This window comes from Hipposideros armiger, unplaced genomic scaffold (assembly GCF_001890085.2).
Source record: "Hipposideros armiger isolate ML-2016 unplaced genomic scaffold, ASM189008v1 scaffold_34, whole genome shotgun sequence".
In the NCBI taxonomy this organism is placed as follows: Eukaryota; Metazoa; Chordata; class Mammalia; order Chiroptera; family Hipposideridae; genus Hipposideros; species Hipposideros armiger.
Genome location: NW_017731384.1, coordinates 1,061,500 through 1,076,078, shown reverse-complemented (window position 1 = coordinate 1,076,078; position 14,579 = coordinate 1,061,500). Strand labels below are relative to the sequence as shown.

At 37.3% G+C, this 14,579-nt stretch overlaps 1 protein-coding gene and 1 long non-coding RNA gene across 2 annotated transcripts in view; one reads left to right on the top strand and one right to left on the bottom strand.

The window, feature by feature from the left end:
* LOC109380325 (uncharacterized) overlaps positions 1–14,579 on the top strand; it is an 87,418-nt gene that overhangs the window by 4,175 nt on the left and 68,664 nt on the right. The window lies entirely within an intron of this gene.
* The window catches only part of EFCAB3 (EF-hand calcium binding domain 3), a 112,764-nt gene that overhangs the window by 29,652 nt on the left and 68,533 nt on the right, over positions 1–14,579 (bottom strand). The window contains exons 21-26 of the mRNA XM_019637785.1: positions 14,130–14,183; positions 13,422–13,526; positions 11,681–11,701; positions 8,265–8,369; positions 7,927–7,980; positions 1,604–1,708 (exon numbers count right to left, since the gene is read on the bottom strand). Of these exons, the coding sequence (XP_019493330.1) occupies positions 1,604–1,708; positions 7,927–7,980; positions 8,265–8,369; positions 11,681–11,701; positions 13,422–13,526; positions 14,130–14,183 (444 nt within the window). The remainder of the gene's footprint in view (positions 1–1,603; positions 1,709–7,926; positions 7,981–8,264; positions 8,370–11,680; positions 11,702–13,421; positions 13,527–14,129; positions 14,184–14,579) is intronic.

Genomic DNA, 14,579 nt, shown 5'->3' with positions numbered 1-14,579 from the left:
CAGGTTGAGCTGTTGTTCAGCATCTTAGCTGTAGAGGGCAGTGTCACTGGCCCTCATATGTGGGATCCGAACCGGGGCCCTCTGGCATCCCAAGCGAGCTCTTAACCATCGCGCCACTCGGCCGGCCTGAGGTGGGACTTTTGAGGTACTGATTGGCTGGGCCACTGACCAATCAGAATGGATACTGACCCTGCTCTCAGGTGTTTATGTTTTAGTTGCTGGGTTGTGGGGAGATGGGAGGGCTGCCTGAGGAGGGGCTAAGGATGTGGGGCACATTCGGGAGGGGGGTATAGAAGAATTTAGCTGTGTAGCTGTTGAAAGGTGTAGCAGGAGTCCATTGGCTGAATGGAAAAGAGAGAAGTTTCTCTTAAGTTTCTCACTGCCAAATTAAAACACAAGTGACAAAAACAGGGTGTCTCATGTCTGAGCTGCATTATTCTTAGGGGGTTTCTCAGGACACTGGACAATTCTCATCTAGAAGATAATAATGCCTCATTTCCCTGAGCTCCATGATGATCCAAGAAATAGTCACCAGCGACGGGCAGAGTTTTTGACAGCATTAACTGTTCTTTTTCAGTAAGCTCAAGTCCCATATTTCCCAGCACAGTTTTAAAGTCACTGGCTTCGATCTTTTCTCCTTTAAAAAGATGGGAATTTTTTTTTTATGTTAATTTTATTTTTTTTATTAAAATTTATTGGAGTGACAATGGTTAGTAAAATTACATAGGTTTCAGGTGTACAATTCTGTAATACATCATCTATATATCACAGTATGTGTTCACCACTCAGAGTCAGTTCTCCTTCCATCACCATACAAGTATATTTGACCCCGTTTACCCTCATCTACCACCTCCCTCTGCCCCCCTTAACCTCTGGTAACCACTAAACTACTGAAAGCAGCAAAGGAACAAAACAAACAAAGAAACAAAAGCTGATAGACATAAGTATATATCTTTATATCATCTTTTCCTACCCTTTTTCTTTTCTTTTCTCTTACCCTTCTTCATCTTTTTCTCTTATCTTTCTTCCTTATCCTACTCTTTAATCCAATCCTTATCTCTCAAATATTCATTTATTACATCTTTCTATTCTTGTGGTATTTCTGTGCTCATAGGGACACTCTGAGGCACTGTTTAAACCTTGCTGGTGGATCAAAGACAATGTACTTATATGTACTTAAAGATTAATAATCAAGGAATGCATTTTCAATGATCTGATACCTAGTCTCTAAATGTCCTGTGATTACCTCAATTCAATTATGTCCTAAATATTATTTTTCTCTTCATTCTGCTCCTTCTTCTGCACCCCCCCCCATTTTTTTTGTTTTGTGGCAACCATAAGCCATAAACCTCTGGTTCACACTTTTAGTATCTACCCCCCTTCCACCTTCCACATTGAATCAGTCTCCCTACCATATCACCAGTGTGGTTCCCTAAATAAGACCCTTATCATCTGGACCTTACAAGGCTGTATCACCTGGACCTCAGCAAAAGCCTCTGAATTGTATCTCCCCCCAGTTTTTCTCTCCCCAACATGTGTTTCCCCACAGCTTTCAGAGTAGACTACTCATTGTCTACAGGGTAAAGGCATCTTAAATGCTCACCAGTAACTGGTAGGTGGGTCTGCAGGTCCTGGATTTCATTTGCTTCCAGTCTAAACCCAGCGTTTTGTGGAGTATCTCTTAGGTCATTGACACTAAACTTTCCTCCTTAATAAAAACAAGAAAAACATAGATAAGGAAGTCACAAAATGAAAAATGCAGGCCATCAACCCCTATCTAGCAATGAAATAACAAAGAAGCAATTGATAGCAAGTAGTGTGGGAGTCAGGAAAAGAACATGATCCCATATCTAAACTTCTAAAAGAAGTTTACACTGGGGGGAAAAGTAGAGAGAGTTTGGTAACTCTGGTAAATTAGGCAAAGACAACAGGTAACTTATGTTATTCTGGTCAAAAAGTAAGATTTGAAACTTGTGACACTAACAATAAATTACCTTCTTAATGTAATTCTACATAAAGAAAAATTATAGTTAATGAGGCAGAATAATTGAAAACTATTGCTGTAGTTTTAAGCAAATCATTATAAAATATGAGGATTTACAAAGAGTCAATGTCAAATTTGAGATGAATTCAACGTAGAAAGTGTAATCTCAAGAAAACAAGGATAAAGTGTATATAATTTTTTATATGATGTCTAGATAGTAAGAGATTGTCTAAATACAATAAAGCAAGAAGAAATCACAGAAGAAATGACTGATCTGATTAAAGATATAAAAATGAAAAATGTCTGTATATCAAAATACAAAATAATGAACAGAAAGCAGATTCTCTCAGTAGGTCTGAGAGAATTGTTGGGAATGGGGAGTGACTGGTAATGGGTACAGTGTTTCTTTTTGGGGTGATGAAAATGTTCTAATCAATTGTGGTGATGGTCACACAACTCTGTTAATATACTAAAAACCACTAACTGAACACTTTAAATGAATCAATTATATGGTATGTGAATCATATTTCAATAAAGCTGTTGTAAAAAATACAACATAACAAAATAAAAATGCAAACAACCAACTGGGAAAATATTTTCTGTAGATATGACTATGTGCTAATATCTTTAATTTATAAAGAGGTCATTAAAATTAATAGGAAAATGCTCAGGCTCCAATAGGATAATGGGCAAAATATCAGACAAATAATTAAAAAATTGAAAGACATAATGATATAAAAACATTTTCAACTTCATTGGTAACAAAAAAATTGAAACAATAATTAGATTCAATTTTTCATCTATCAAATTAGCAAGGATTGAAAAATATGAAAATCTATTGTGGTCAGAGCATAATGGTAATGGGTACTCTTATTCGCTTGTATAAAACAAAGCCTTAAACATATTAAGATCCTTTAACATAATAATTCCAATTGGAAGAATCTATCCAAAGAAAATGACTATAAAGTTGGATTAAGATTTATGTACAAAGAGCACAGATGTTTAAGAGCAAAACATTGGGGACTACTTAAATGTTCAACAAGAAAAGAATGATTAAGTAAATTATAATACAATCCGATGATATAGTCATTAAAAATTATGTTTACAAAGAATTTTTAAATGGCATGGTCAAATTCTTATGCTAAAAATTTAGGATTAAGTGCAGGATACATAAAATATACAGTAAGAGTTTAACAACACGCCTATACACAGACTAGAGAACAGAAAGAACTACAATAAAAAGATAATGTTACTTGGGATTATGGGTAATTACATTTTTTTCTGTATGGCAATCTATATAGTCCAGATTATTTAAAAATACCCAGCACAGGACCGGCCGAGTGGCACGATGGTTAAGAACTGGCTTGGGACGCCAGAGGGCCCCGGTTCGGATCCCACATATGAGGGCCAGTGACACTGCCCTCCACAGCTAAGATGCTGAACAACAGCTCAACTTGGAGCTGGGCTGCTGTGAGTTGCCGGTGACGGCGTAGGCTGCAGCCCCAGTGGCAGTGGGTTGCCATGGGCTACCGTGTGTAGCCAGAAGCCACCGTGAGCGGCCGTCCAGAAGCCGGCAACTGATCTGCCTCGACCAGGAAGAGCGCAATGATGGTGCCAACTTGGGCCAGTGAAGCAACGTCCTCTACAACTAGACTGAAGAACAAAACGACAGCAACTTGTCTGTTCCCCTTCCCCCAATTCCCCAGCACTGTTCCCATTCCCCCAATTCCCCCCACCAAAAAAAAAATCTAAAAAAAAAAAAAAAAAAGAAGCAACGGTGAGCAAAGAAAGTGGTAAGCGTCTTGAAAATTTGTGGCAGATTGGATTTAAATTGCTCTACTCTTGCTTTCAGCATACTCGCTTGGCAACATCCCATTCCTGGGTAAACACAAGTTTCTGCTTACTCTGTGCCTAGAGCCATGCAGCTGAACAACAGCGGAAGTGGTTCTCACTTTAAATCCATGCCCATGAACCTCAAATGGGCCTTTAATTCTGTTGGGCAATTACCGTATACTTTACTAGTCCTTTAACTTTCCTACGCTTCTTGCTGACTACCTCACATGCTCTCTTTTCAAACCACCATTTCCTCCACTTCCACTTGATCATAACTTATTTTATACCTTTAATTTAAAAAGCCTTCTCTTTGACACCACTTTCACCAATTTACTTACCTCCCCCTTTTTTTTGCTCCCGTTTGCAACAAAGTCCCTCAGGCAGCCATACTATTTCTAAATCATATCCTCCCATTTTCTCCTAAACTCGGTCCAGTTAAGCTTCTTTCCACCCGCACTACCTGAAACTTCTCCTTTGATATCACGGTGGCCTCCATGTGGCTTATGCAACGGTTAACTCTCAGCTCTTATCTTACTTGATCTACGGGCTGCGTTTGACTGTTGATTTGCTCCTCTGGTTGATACTTCCAGCAGATGTTGCAGAGGCCCTGATTGTATCTCTTTACCGCTTACCATTTCAATGCGTGCTAGCTCGGTTTCCCATTGCTGATATCTCTTTGAGGGATTTCCTAGGCTGACAGAATTTTCTCTGCCTATACTCAGCTGGCAGGAAATACCAGTGCGGTAATATTGCCCCCCTCCCCCGAGCAGTTCTCAACCAATGACTGATAGGAGTGCGTGTAAAAATAACCTAGCTCCCTCGCTCCTCCCTGAGGCTGTGTGCTATACAATTTCCCAGACATTACCCATTGGGATTCGGTTCCAGTTACTTTGAGTGGTAACTTGCTTGATAAATACAAACTTTATTTGCTGCCTTTATCCATGTCTCACTTCTCTATTCCTCTGTGTTTCCGGAGTCGCCTCTTAAGTAATCTACCTGCATGTGTAATCTTTGTCTCAGGGTTTGTGTCTGGGGAACCAAGCTAATATAATATCTTTTATTTGGCTTTTCACCTACCTCACTGGCCTCCTTCTTAATCTCCTTGAACACTTCTTAATGTTGAAGTACTCCAGGATTCACTCCTTAGTCCTCTGCCCTTCTCCATCTATTCTCACTCCTTGGGTGAATTATTCAATCTGATGGCTTTAAATACCACGTCTACACCTGTGACTTTCAATTGTATATTTTTAGCTGAGATACTTTTCTTGAATTTGTGACTGTTGAGTAGCTTTGTACTTGGCATCTCTATTTGTACTTGATATCTCAAAATGTCCTGAACTGAACTCCTAATTTTTTTCCACCCAAAGGTGTATTTCCGGCAACTTTCTCTACTTCAGTTAATGGCAAGTCCATCCTTTCAGTTATGTCGGACAAAAATCTTAGAATTATTCTTGGCTTCCCCCTTTATCTAGTGCTTTATATCTAATCCATCAGGGAATCCTGTTGTCTCCTTTTATTATTGTTTTTATTGAGATACAGTTGACATATAACATTATGTTAGTTTCAGGTGTACAACATAATGATTCTATATTTGTATATATTACAAAATGATCAACATAATAAGTCTAGTTAATATCCATCACCACAACGACTCCTTTAAAAATGGACTCCAGAATCCAACTACTTTTTTATCATCTTCATTGTGCTTTTTACCCTGGGATGAATCACCATAATTTCTAACATGGATTACTCTAAAAGCCCCCTAAATGATCTCCCTGTTTCTACCCTTGGTTTCTTCCCTTCACTCCCCTAAACTCATCCCCCATCTATTTCCCACATAGAATCCAGAAAGATCTGATGAAAGCAGGTCAGATCATATCATGTCACTGCTCTAAACCCTGCAATGGCTCTCCATTTCTCTCAGGAAAAAAGCTTAAGTCTGGTAGGGGTTTCATGGCCCTGACTAATCTTGCATCCATCACCTCTCTCTTCTCATCTCCTACTACTCTTTTCCTAACTTACGCAGCTTCAGCTACATTGGCCTTCTTGCTATTCCTTGAAAACTCCTGACTTTGGGCCTTAGCCCTTGCCCCCTCTGCCTGGAACACTCTTTTTCTAGAAGTCTCCACATGGCCCAAACCTTCGGCCTCCTTCAAGTAGTTGCTCAAATATCTTCTCAAGGAGGTCTGATTATCTATTTAAAAGCACAACTGCCCCTTCCTCCAACATACCTTACTCTCTCAGTCTCTTTTTCATTTTTTTCTATAGCATTTCTATCATACTATATAACATACTTATTATGTTTATTGTTTATTGCTTGTTCTCCTGCTAGAATGTAAGCCCCATGGGGGCAGTGGTCTTTGCTCTGTTTACTAATGTATCCTAAGTACCTATAACAATGCCTGGCATGTAGTAAGTGCTGAATAAATAGTTGTTAAATGAATGAATGAAGGGAAGAAACACTATCGTGTTAAAAATAGAGTTCCATGTAAAACTTTAAGACCACATAATGTATCCTCATTGTAACATCTCAGTCACCTGTAACATTAACTTCATCCATCAATACATTGAAATAAATCTTCCCATTATCTTTAAGATAAAAGGTATCAAAAATTTTTAGAAAATTTATATAAAATCCTTAAATTGTGAAATAGAAACCTAAAATTCAACCACTTGAAAGCATTTCCCTCGAAGTTTATTTTTTCATGTCAGAGACTCATCAATTTAATTAACATAGCTCCTGCATTTCACTCTATCAAAATTCACCGAGCACAGTGCCTCTAAGCAAGGTTTATAGCACTGTCCTTCCCATCAGAACACTCTATTATTTATTAGGGTGGTCTTTCTCAGGCAGGGGTCTGAAACTTTTTGAGAATTTAAAAATGCTGTTTAAAAAATGATATTTCTATTTTGTCAGTGCTAACATTCCCTTTGGGCTTACGATCACCTTGGCCCCAAGTGATCCTCTTAAAGGACAGAGTTGGTACGCATGTCACCTGCTCTTAGGTCACCAACATAAAAATCATCATGTTTATGTATTTAACTCCCAGGTGTGATGACAAAAGAGTTTCTTTAGTCAGCACTTCTCAAATTAAAGTCTGAAGCTACTGGAGGTCAATGGATACATTTTAAGCAGTTTATAGAATTGCAAGTTTGAGAAACACTGAATTGGGATGTCAAGAGAGCAGTTAAAAGATGCTTTTACTCTATGAGGGAAGATTCAGTTTGGAACCTTAAAGCTCCCCCTGGGCTTATTCATTCTCCTCTTACGACTTGGTCAGGGGTGCCAATCCATCACTGTTCAAGCATGTTCACACTCTTTATTATTTCTAATACTCCTAAGATCATAAGTTCCCCCGAGGGTGAGATACCAAGAAGCACTTTGTATTCTTACTATTACGTAGGCATTTAATGGTTTGTACAAGATGGATGTTTCGTGAATGTTTACTAAATAATAAAGTTCTAGCAAAATGTAAACATATTATAATGAACTAGCGTGAAAACCAGTATATATTCCAGGTTCTTAGATGCAGAATTTATCCTTGCCTGTTCTTTTTGTTATGTCTTTTCAACTATGATAATATTCTTTTATAGTTTTATAGTACCTTATTATTATTGTTATTAATATGAATACTATTATAACTTTTCAGTAGGATAAGGAAGAACCTTTTTTGGATAAAAGTCTGTGCCTGTAAAGGACAGCTGCCATCATGTCCTTTACTTTGTGTCTTAATTAGCTCCCCTGAGGCCCGTCGGGTCCTGGAAAGTTTTCCATCCTATCGCAGATGTACAAGGTACTTCACAAGAATTAGATTAGTAGCCTCACACTTTAAAACACTGTGCTGGTATCTTTTCCCACGCTTGAGGATACCAGGAAAACAAGGCAACCACGAAACTTTGACAAAAGATTCTGATGCTTTTGGGTTTAGTATAGTTAAACCATTTTGATGAGTGTAGTGTACCTGAAGCATATAAAGTATAAACATTGAATTAATAAACAGTTGGGACCGCAGGATTTATACCCTGAAAATTGTAAAATTGGAAGAGGTTTTGAAAATAAGAGCTAAGCTTGATGACCTCAATTTTACTTGCCTTTAATTCTCACTCACCTTCAAGAGACCTTAATTCTTTCATCAGCCTGTTCATATACACCCTTCCTTGGGCTATAAGAAAGAGGAAAATTTAAGTCTCAGGCAGCAATTTGATATTTTAAAATAGAATAAAACATGTACAATTTCAGAAACAGACTGTTAAAGGGTTTAAGCTAGAAATTTACGTGATTTCATTTTCAAGAATAAAATTCAGGAATTTGGTGAAATCATTTTGGTGGTGGGGGTGTGGAGCGTTCCTTAAATAGGGAGTGTTAGTTACATAAGTCCAGATAGTCAATTTTCCTTAAAGGCCACTGTGATTTTTTTTTCCCCACTATGATACTTTGAATGCTCACCATCAACTGGAAGATTGGTCAGTAGTTCTGTGCCTTTATCTTCTGTGAACTTTATTCCCATATTTTCCAGAAGAATTTCCAGATGACTAGTATCAATCTTCTTGCCTTTAAAAAGTAAAACGTGGTAATGGTTGAAAAGAATGATGATCCTATAGTATAAAAAAAATGTCTACATGGCATTTACTGATTAAACAGTGAAGTAAACCTTGCAAGAATGCCAGCTATTGCTAAGACATAATCTTAGAGCTTTTTGGCTAAAATGATGATGATCAAAGTTAGGCTATGAGTCAGTATATGGAAACATTCACCAGTAAATAGGCAGAGTGAGAGAATGCTTCAATAAAGAAAACATTGCTGTTAACATATAATTTTGTGCAATCATTAAAATCATGGTTTTGCAGCCTTCTTAATCACATATCATAGGCTTTTCTCCAGGGGCTGCTCTCCTATCCCAGCCTGGCTCTCTGTCTTGCCTTGGGTTTGGTGGGCTTGCTTTCTTCGCTTTTTGGCAGCTACTACCACCCAGCACACTTTTTGGGCTTCTGTAAGGGTGGCCAGGAAGATAGATGCAATCTTACAAGTTCACCACTTTTTTGTGCCCCAGGAAAACAAGCATGCAGAGATTTTTATTTTATTTTTTAACTGAGCCATCCTGCCACCTTTTGGCAGCTCAGCGGCTGCTCAGCTCGGGTGGGGCATCGAATCGCTGTTGCTCAGAGCTCAAACTCTTGAGTGAGCTCTTAACCAACTGAGCCACTCGGCCGGCCCGGAGGTTTTTTATTCTTAGGGCTTTCATGTAGAGCGCTAGAGTGACACAGACAGGGTATCACCAAATTATCACAAGCATGGGTAAGACACAAAACTAGCCAGTTGGCTTGGTAATAGACTTGGCTATAGTTTCTGGTTATGAAGGTGGAAATTAGGACTTATCCTTGCCCCCTGCAACCATTTCCCAATCTGCTTGTAGGATGGCTACTATGGGAAACGTCCCGTCACCATGGCTCTTCTCTCTAGCTTGAAGATGCAGTTTAGCATTGAAAACAACAGAATGGTAACTCTGTGAGGTGAAGGATGTATTAACTAACCTTACTGTAGAAAACATTTTGCAATATATACATGTATTAAATAATCACAGTCTGTACCTTCCACTTATATAAGGTCATCAATTATATCTCAATAAGCTTGAAAAAAAAGATGCAGTTTAGGCAGACCATTTGGATGCTCTAATCATTTTCAGTTCCAGGAAAAGACAACTCTTGTTTTAAGCCTTCTGGAACCACACTGCAGTGCTTCCCCTGAGAGGAGAATTTTTGAGGAGGTAGCCAGTCTTCTGCACAAGTGCCTGAAAAGGGTTGTTTCCCCCAAGCTGCTTCAGATCTCTTCTGTGAAGCCTTAGACCACTGCAGCTACTAATATCCCTCTGTAACCAGCCAAGGAAGTGATTTCTCATATAGAACACAGCAACTTCCTAATCTGCTAACTCGATCAAACTTTTGACAGACACGGACCTTCTGCCTCAAGGTTATCCGTCTAACCATATTTTTTATCTGTATCATTCCCATTCTTCAAAATGTAAGCCCCTCAAAATTTTCTGTCCACCCTCTGATATATGTTTTACCACTCTGATTTTTCTTTCCATTGCCAGCTTTCTTTTCAGCCCTTCCCACAGTGCCCTCTTGGACTCAGATTTCATTCAATATGAATTTCTCTATATCTTCAGTCCCTTTACAGACTCTTATCTTCTTCTGTAACTGAACTTTGCTTCTTCCTAATAGACTTTTCTATTACTTTTTTTCCCTTCTATATCTCATTTGCCTTAGGACTTGGCATTCTTCTAGATCCCAATTGCTGCTTTCCAGCCATAATAAAACCTCTCTTCTTTTGAGATTTATGAAATTTGGCTTTCTTCTTATTGTCACTCACTATGTGGGGCTAATCGATAATTCGAAGTATATGAGTTTCCAACAGTCTTAGTGGATCTTGTCTCCTTATAAAGAGTCCAAGGGAATAGAAACTTTTCTGAGGAAATAAATAGTAACGGGTAAAACAGAGTCCTAAGAATAATGTATTCCATCTACAGGAATAAAAAAAGTTGTGTGTCACCTTGGCTGACCTAGTATATAATACTGTCCATGCCCTATTCAGTACAATTAACCAGTTAAAATTCCCTAGATAAGTGACAGAATTGCCTTGCATTTTCCTTTGGCCAACTAGAGGGGGATTTGCATCATTGCTAATGCTTCATATTGTACTTGGGTTCACACTACAGGTCAAATTTGTATGTAAGCTAAAAGAAAAGACAAGTTGGTTATTTAAGGTAGATTTAAGGCATTAATTATTGAGAGTAGTTTTCTTTCAGGCATGAGCAGTACTGGACCATGTTCCAGGGTACCTTCCAGTTCCTTCTTACAATACTTTCAGCTAGTTTTGTTTGTCTCACAACTATTTGAGGTCTGCTTTTCAGAGTCTTAAATGCTTCTATGCAGCCATAGTATCAACAGATAATTAAATGATTCAAATACAAAAACAGGATGGAATCATCCCCACATTCAGATGTCAGCTCTTCTCAAGTATAATCAACAATAGTGGAGATCTGGACAATTCCTGATGGTCCCTCCTGTGGCTTTGGTTGAGGGAGCATCAAAATGCATAATTAGGACAACAAACATTTCCACACTATTAAGAAAAGGTTGTTGCGGGCCGGCCGAGTGGCTCAGTTGGTTAAGAGCTCGCTCAAGAGCTTGAGCTCTGAGCAACAGCAGTTCGAGTCCAGCCCGAGCTGAGCAGCCGCTGAGCTGCCAACAGGTAGCAGGATGGCTCAGCTAAAAAAAAAAAAAAAAAAAAAAAGAAAAGGTTGTTGCGATGACTACAGAACATTATCAAATGAATTTAAATTATGAAAAACAAAACAAAACATGCATGTCTATAGCAGCATCTTCTATTGCTAGATGAACAACAAAGACCTAAAGACACCTGCTGCATGATACAGAACAAATACCAGACTTAGAAATACAACATTGCCCCTTATTTATAATTAAAGGCATGCCCTCAGAATGTTGGAGAAAAATACTACACGTAATAATATGAGACTAATATAATTTCCCAGAAAATCATAGTGTTGATGACCTATTCAAATAACTATGTCTACATGTGGTATCTCAGTTATTACCTAAATTTAGAAATTTCTTGTTTTATGCAAAGACCTAGTACCTCTGTTGCAAAACATAGGTAATCAAAGCAGATAGCTCAAAGGAACAAGACAAACATAGCAGATAGATGAAAATGTTTAATTAACGAAAGGTTAAAATGATGAAACCAACAACGGAATGAAGGATGGTAGGAAATATTATTAAACCAGTATAAAGAATTAATTTCTTACTTACCTAAAATGGTACTCAATTCTTCTGACAACGTACTTAGTTTGACCTTCCCTTCATCTATAAGACAAGGCAAAATTTAGACACTGATAAATTCATACTCAGAAAAAAGCATAAAGTACTTAAATTATGAAGTAGAGCCTGATGAAGGCTATTCACTGTATCTTGTCCTTTTTAAATTTATAATTCTTGGACTTTAACAGATGGCTCCATTATCTGATACAGGAATTAAGATTGCTTGAACCATAATGTCTATCTTAGGTAAACTGTTCTCTCAAGTCTTTTGCACTCTTTCTGTTTCTAACTCCATGTTTCTCTAGGAATGGCTAATAACACATGATTGGTATATATTCAAAGCCATTATTTATGGTATTATGTTATTTCCCACCATTGGAGGAAGACAAAGAATTCCAGGAAGAGGAACAATGCAGAGTACCACTCATAAAAATTAACTTGAAATGGTTTAAGTACTTATGTGTAGGCCTGAAACCATAAAAATTCTAGAGAAAAAACAGGGAAAAGCTCCTTGACATGACTCTTGGCAATGATTTTTGGATAGGACACCAAAAGCACACAAAAAAAGCAAAGCAAAACAAAGCAAAACAAAACAAAAAACCCAGTGAGACTACACAATCAACAAAATGAAAAGGCAACCTATGGAATGGGAGAAAATATTTGCAAACCATATAGCTGATAAGGAGTTAATATCCAAAAAAATAAGAAATGAATATAATTAATAGCAAAAACTGAACAATCCAATTAAAAAATGGGCAGAGGATGTGAATAGCCATCTTTCCAAAGAAGACATACAGATGGCCAACAGGTACATGAAAAGATGCTCAACATCACTAATCTTCAGAGAAATGCAAATCAAAACCAAAATGAGATATCACCTCACACTTGTAAGAAAGGCCAGAATCAAAAAGTCAAGAGACAACAAATACTTGGTGAGGACGTGAAGAAAATGGAACTCTTGTTCACTGTTGGGGCTGGGTGGGGTAGTAAATTGGTACACTAAAGAAAACAGTATGGAAGTTTCTCAAGAAATTACAAATAGAACTATCATATGATCCAGCAATTCCACTTCTGGGTATATATAGAAGGAAATGAAAGCAGGGTCTCATGTTCATGGCAGCATTATTCACAATAGCCAATATATGGAAACAACGTTAAGTGTCTGTCAACAGATGAACGGTTAAGATGTGGTATATCACATACAATGGAAAATTAGTGAACCATGAGAAAGAAGGAAAGCTTGCCATTTGTGACAACATGGATGGACTTTGAGGGCATTATGCTAAGTGCAATAAGTCATACAAATGCTATATATATATATATATATATGAATCTAAAAAAGCTAAACTCATGGAAATGGAGAGTAGAATGGTAGTTACCAGGGGCTGGGATGAGGGTGGGGAACATGGGGAGATATTGGTCAAAGGGTACAAACTTTCAGTTATAAGGTGAATGAATTCTGAGGATCTAATATACAGAATGGTGATTACAGTTAATAATACTGTATTATATACTTGAAAGTTGCTAAGAGAGTAGATCTTAAATATTTCCACTATAAAAAGAATAATTATGTGACATGATGGAGGTATTAGCTAAAGCTATGATGATAATCATTTGCAATAGAAAAGTGTATCCAATCAACTGGTTGTACATCCTAAACTTACACAACGTTATATGTCAATTAATATGTCAATTATATCTCAATAAAGATGGAAAAGAAGAATAAGCACCCCTTAAAAATATAGGTGTGATTCACAGTGCTCACCATCATCTGGCAGTCTTTCTATTAGATCCATGAATTCTTTTTCTGTGATGTTGATTCCCATATTTTCTAAAAGAGTTTCCACTTTATTGACAGAAACATTACCTCCTAAGTATGGGACAGGAAAGGAATATAGTAAAATTGAATGATTCTAAAACTAGGCTGCACATTCACTCTGCTATCATATTACTCTTATTTACTGAGCATGTGTTTTATTACAATAAAAAACATTTCACTGATTTCTTATTGCAAAGATTTTTCAAGACAAACTCCAAAACACCAGTCACGTCCAGTTAAGATGAGTATAAAAATTAGAACTTATTTCCTCCAATTTTATGTTGGGAATATTGAAAGGCTACAGCTAGAGATGACTGACATAATATTCGGCAGAACAAAACTTTATTTTTTTAATATACTTTCAAATTATGTCTCTGCTTTTGACTGAAATTTTTACCTGACAGCCTTCATCCTTTACCTTTTGCTTTGTATTTTTAAATTTATTTTGTTTCTTTGGAACTGAACTAGGTAAATCCAAAAAAGTTTAATACATTCTGCCAAAACTTAGTTCAGGGAATGACTTGGTAAACACCTGGTAAAATGCAGATCTACTGAAGGAAGCATAAATACTCCCTTACACAGAAGGAGGATTCATATTTTAACAATACAAATAAAAGTTTCAGACTAAGCCTTTTCACTGTGCTTCTTACTCACGTTTGAGAGACTTTATGCCCTTCATCAACCTTTTCTTATACACTTCTCTATCAGCTATAAAAAAAAAAGGGGGGGATTTCGGAAATAGAGTCAGAAAGATAGTACACATCTTTTAATTTCAGAAAAATTTAGAAATCTTTGCCTAAGGCACATTTCAAATGCAGATAGATAACAGATATACCAAAAGTTCGCTCTCAGCGGTAAAGGGGTGAAATGGAAATTATGGTCATGAGATGCTCTTTTCTTTTCTGTATCGAGAATGTATGATAAAATAACATTCTCAAATGCTGTTTGTGGCAGTTCAAAGTACAATATTCTGGAAGGAAATGTGACAAGGCAAAATACATTCCATTTTGCAACTCTACTTAAAGGATTTTTAAAGGAACTTAATCTCAAGAAATTTTAGGATGTTTGCAAAGATTTATTCACAAGGTTGCCAAATAAAAAAGG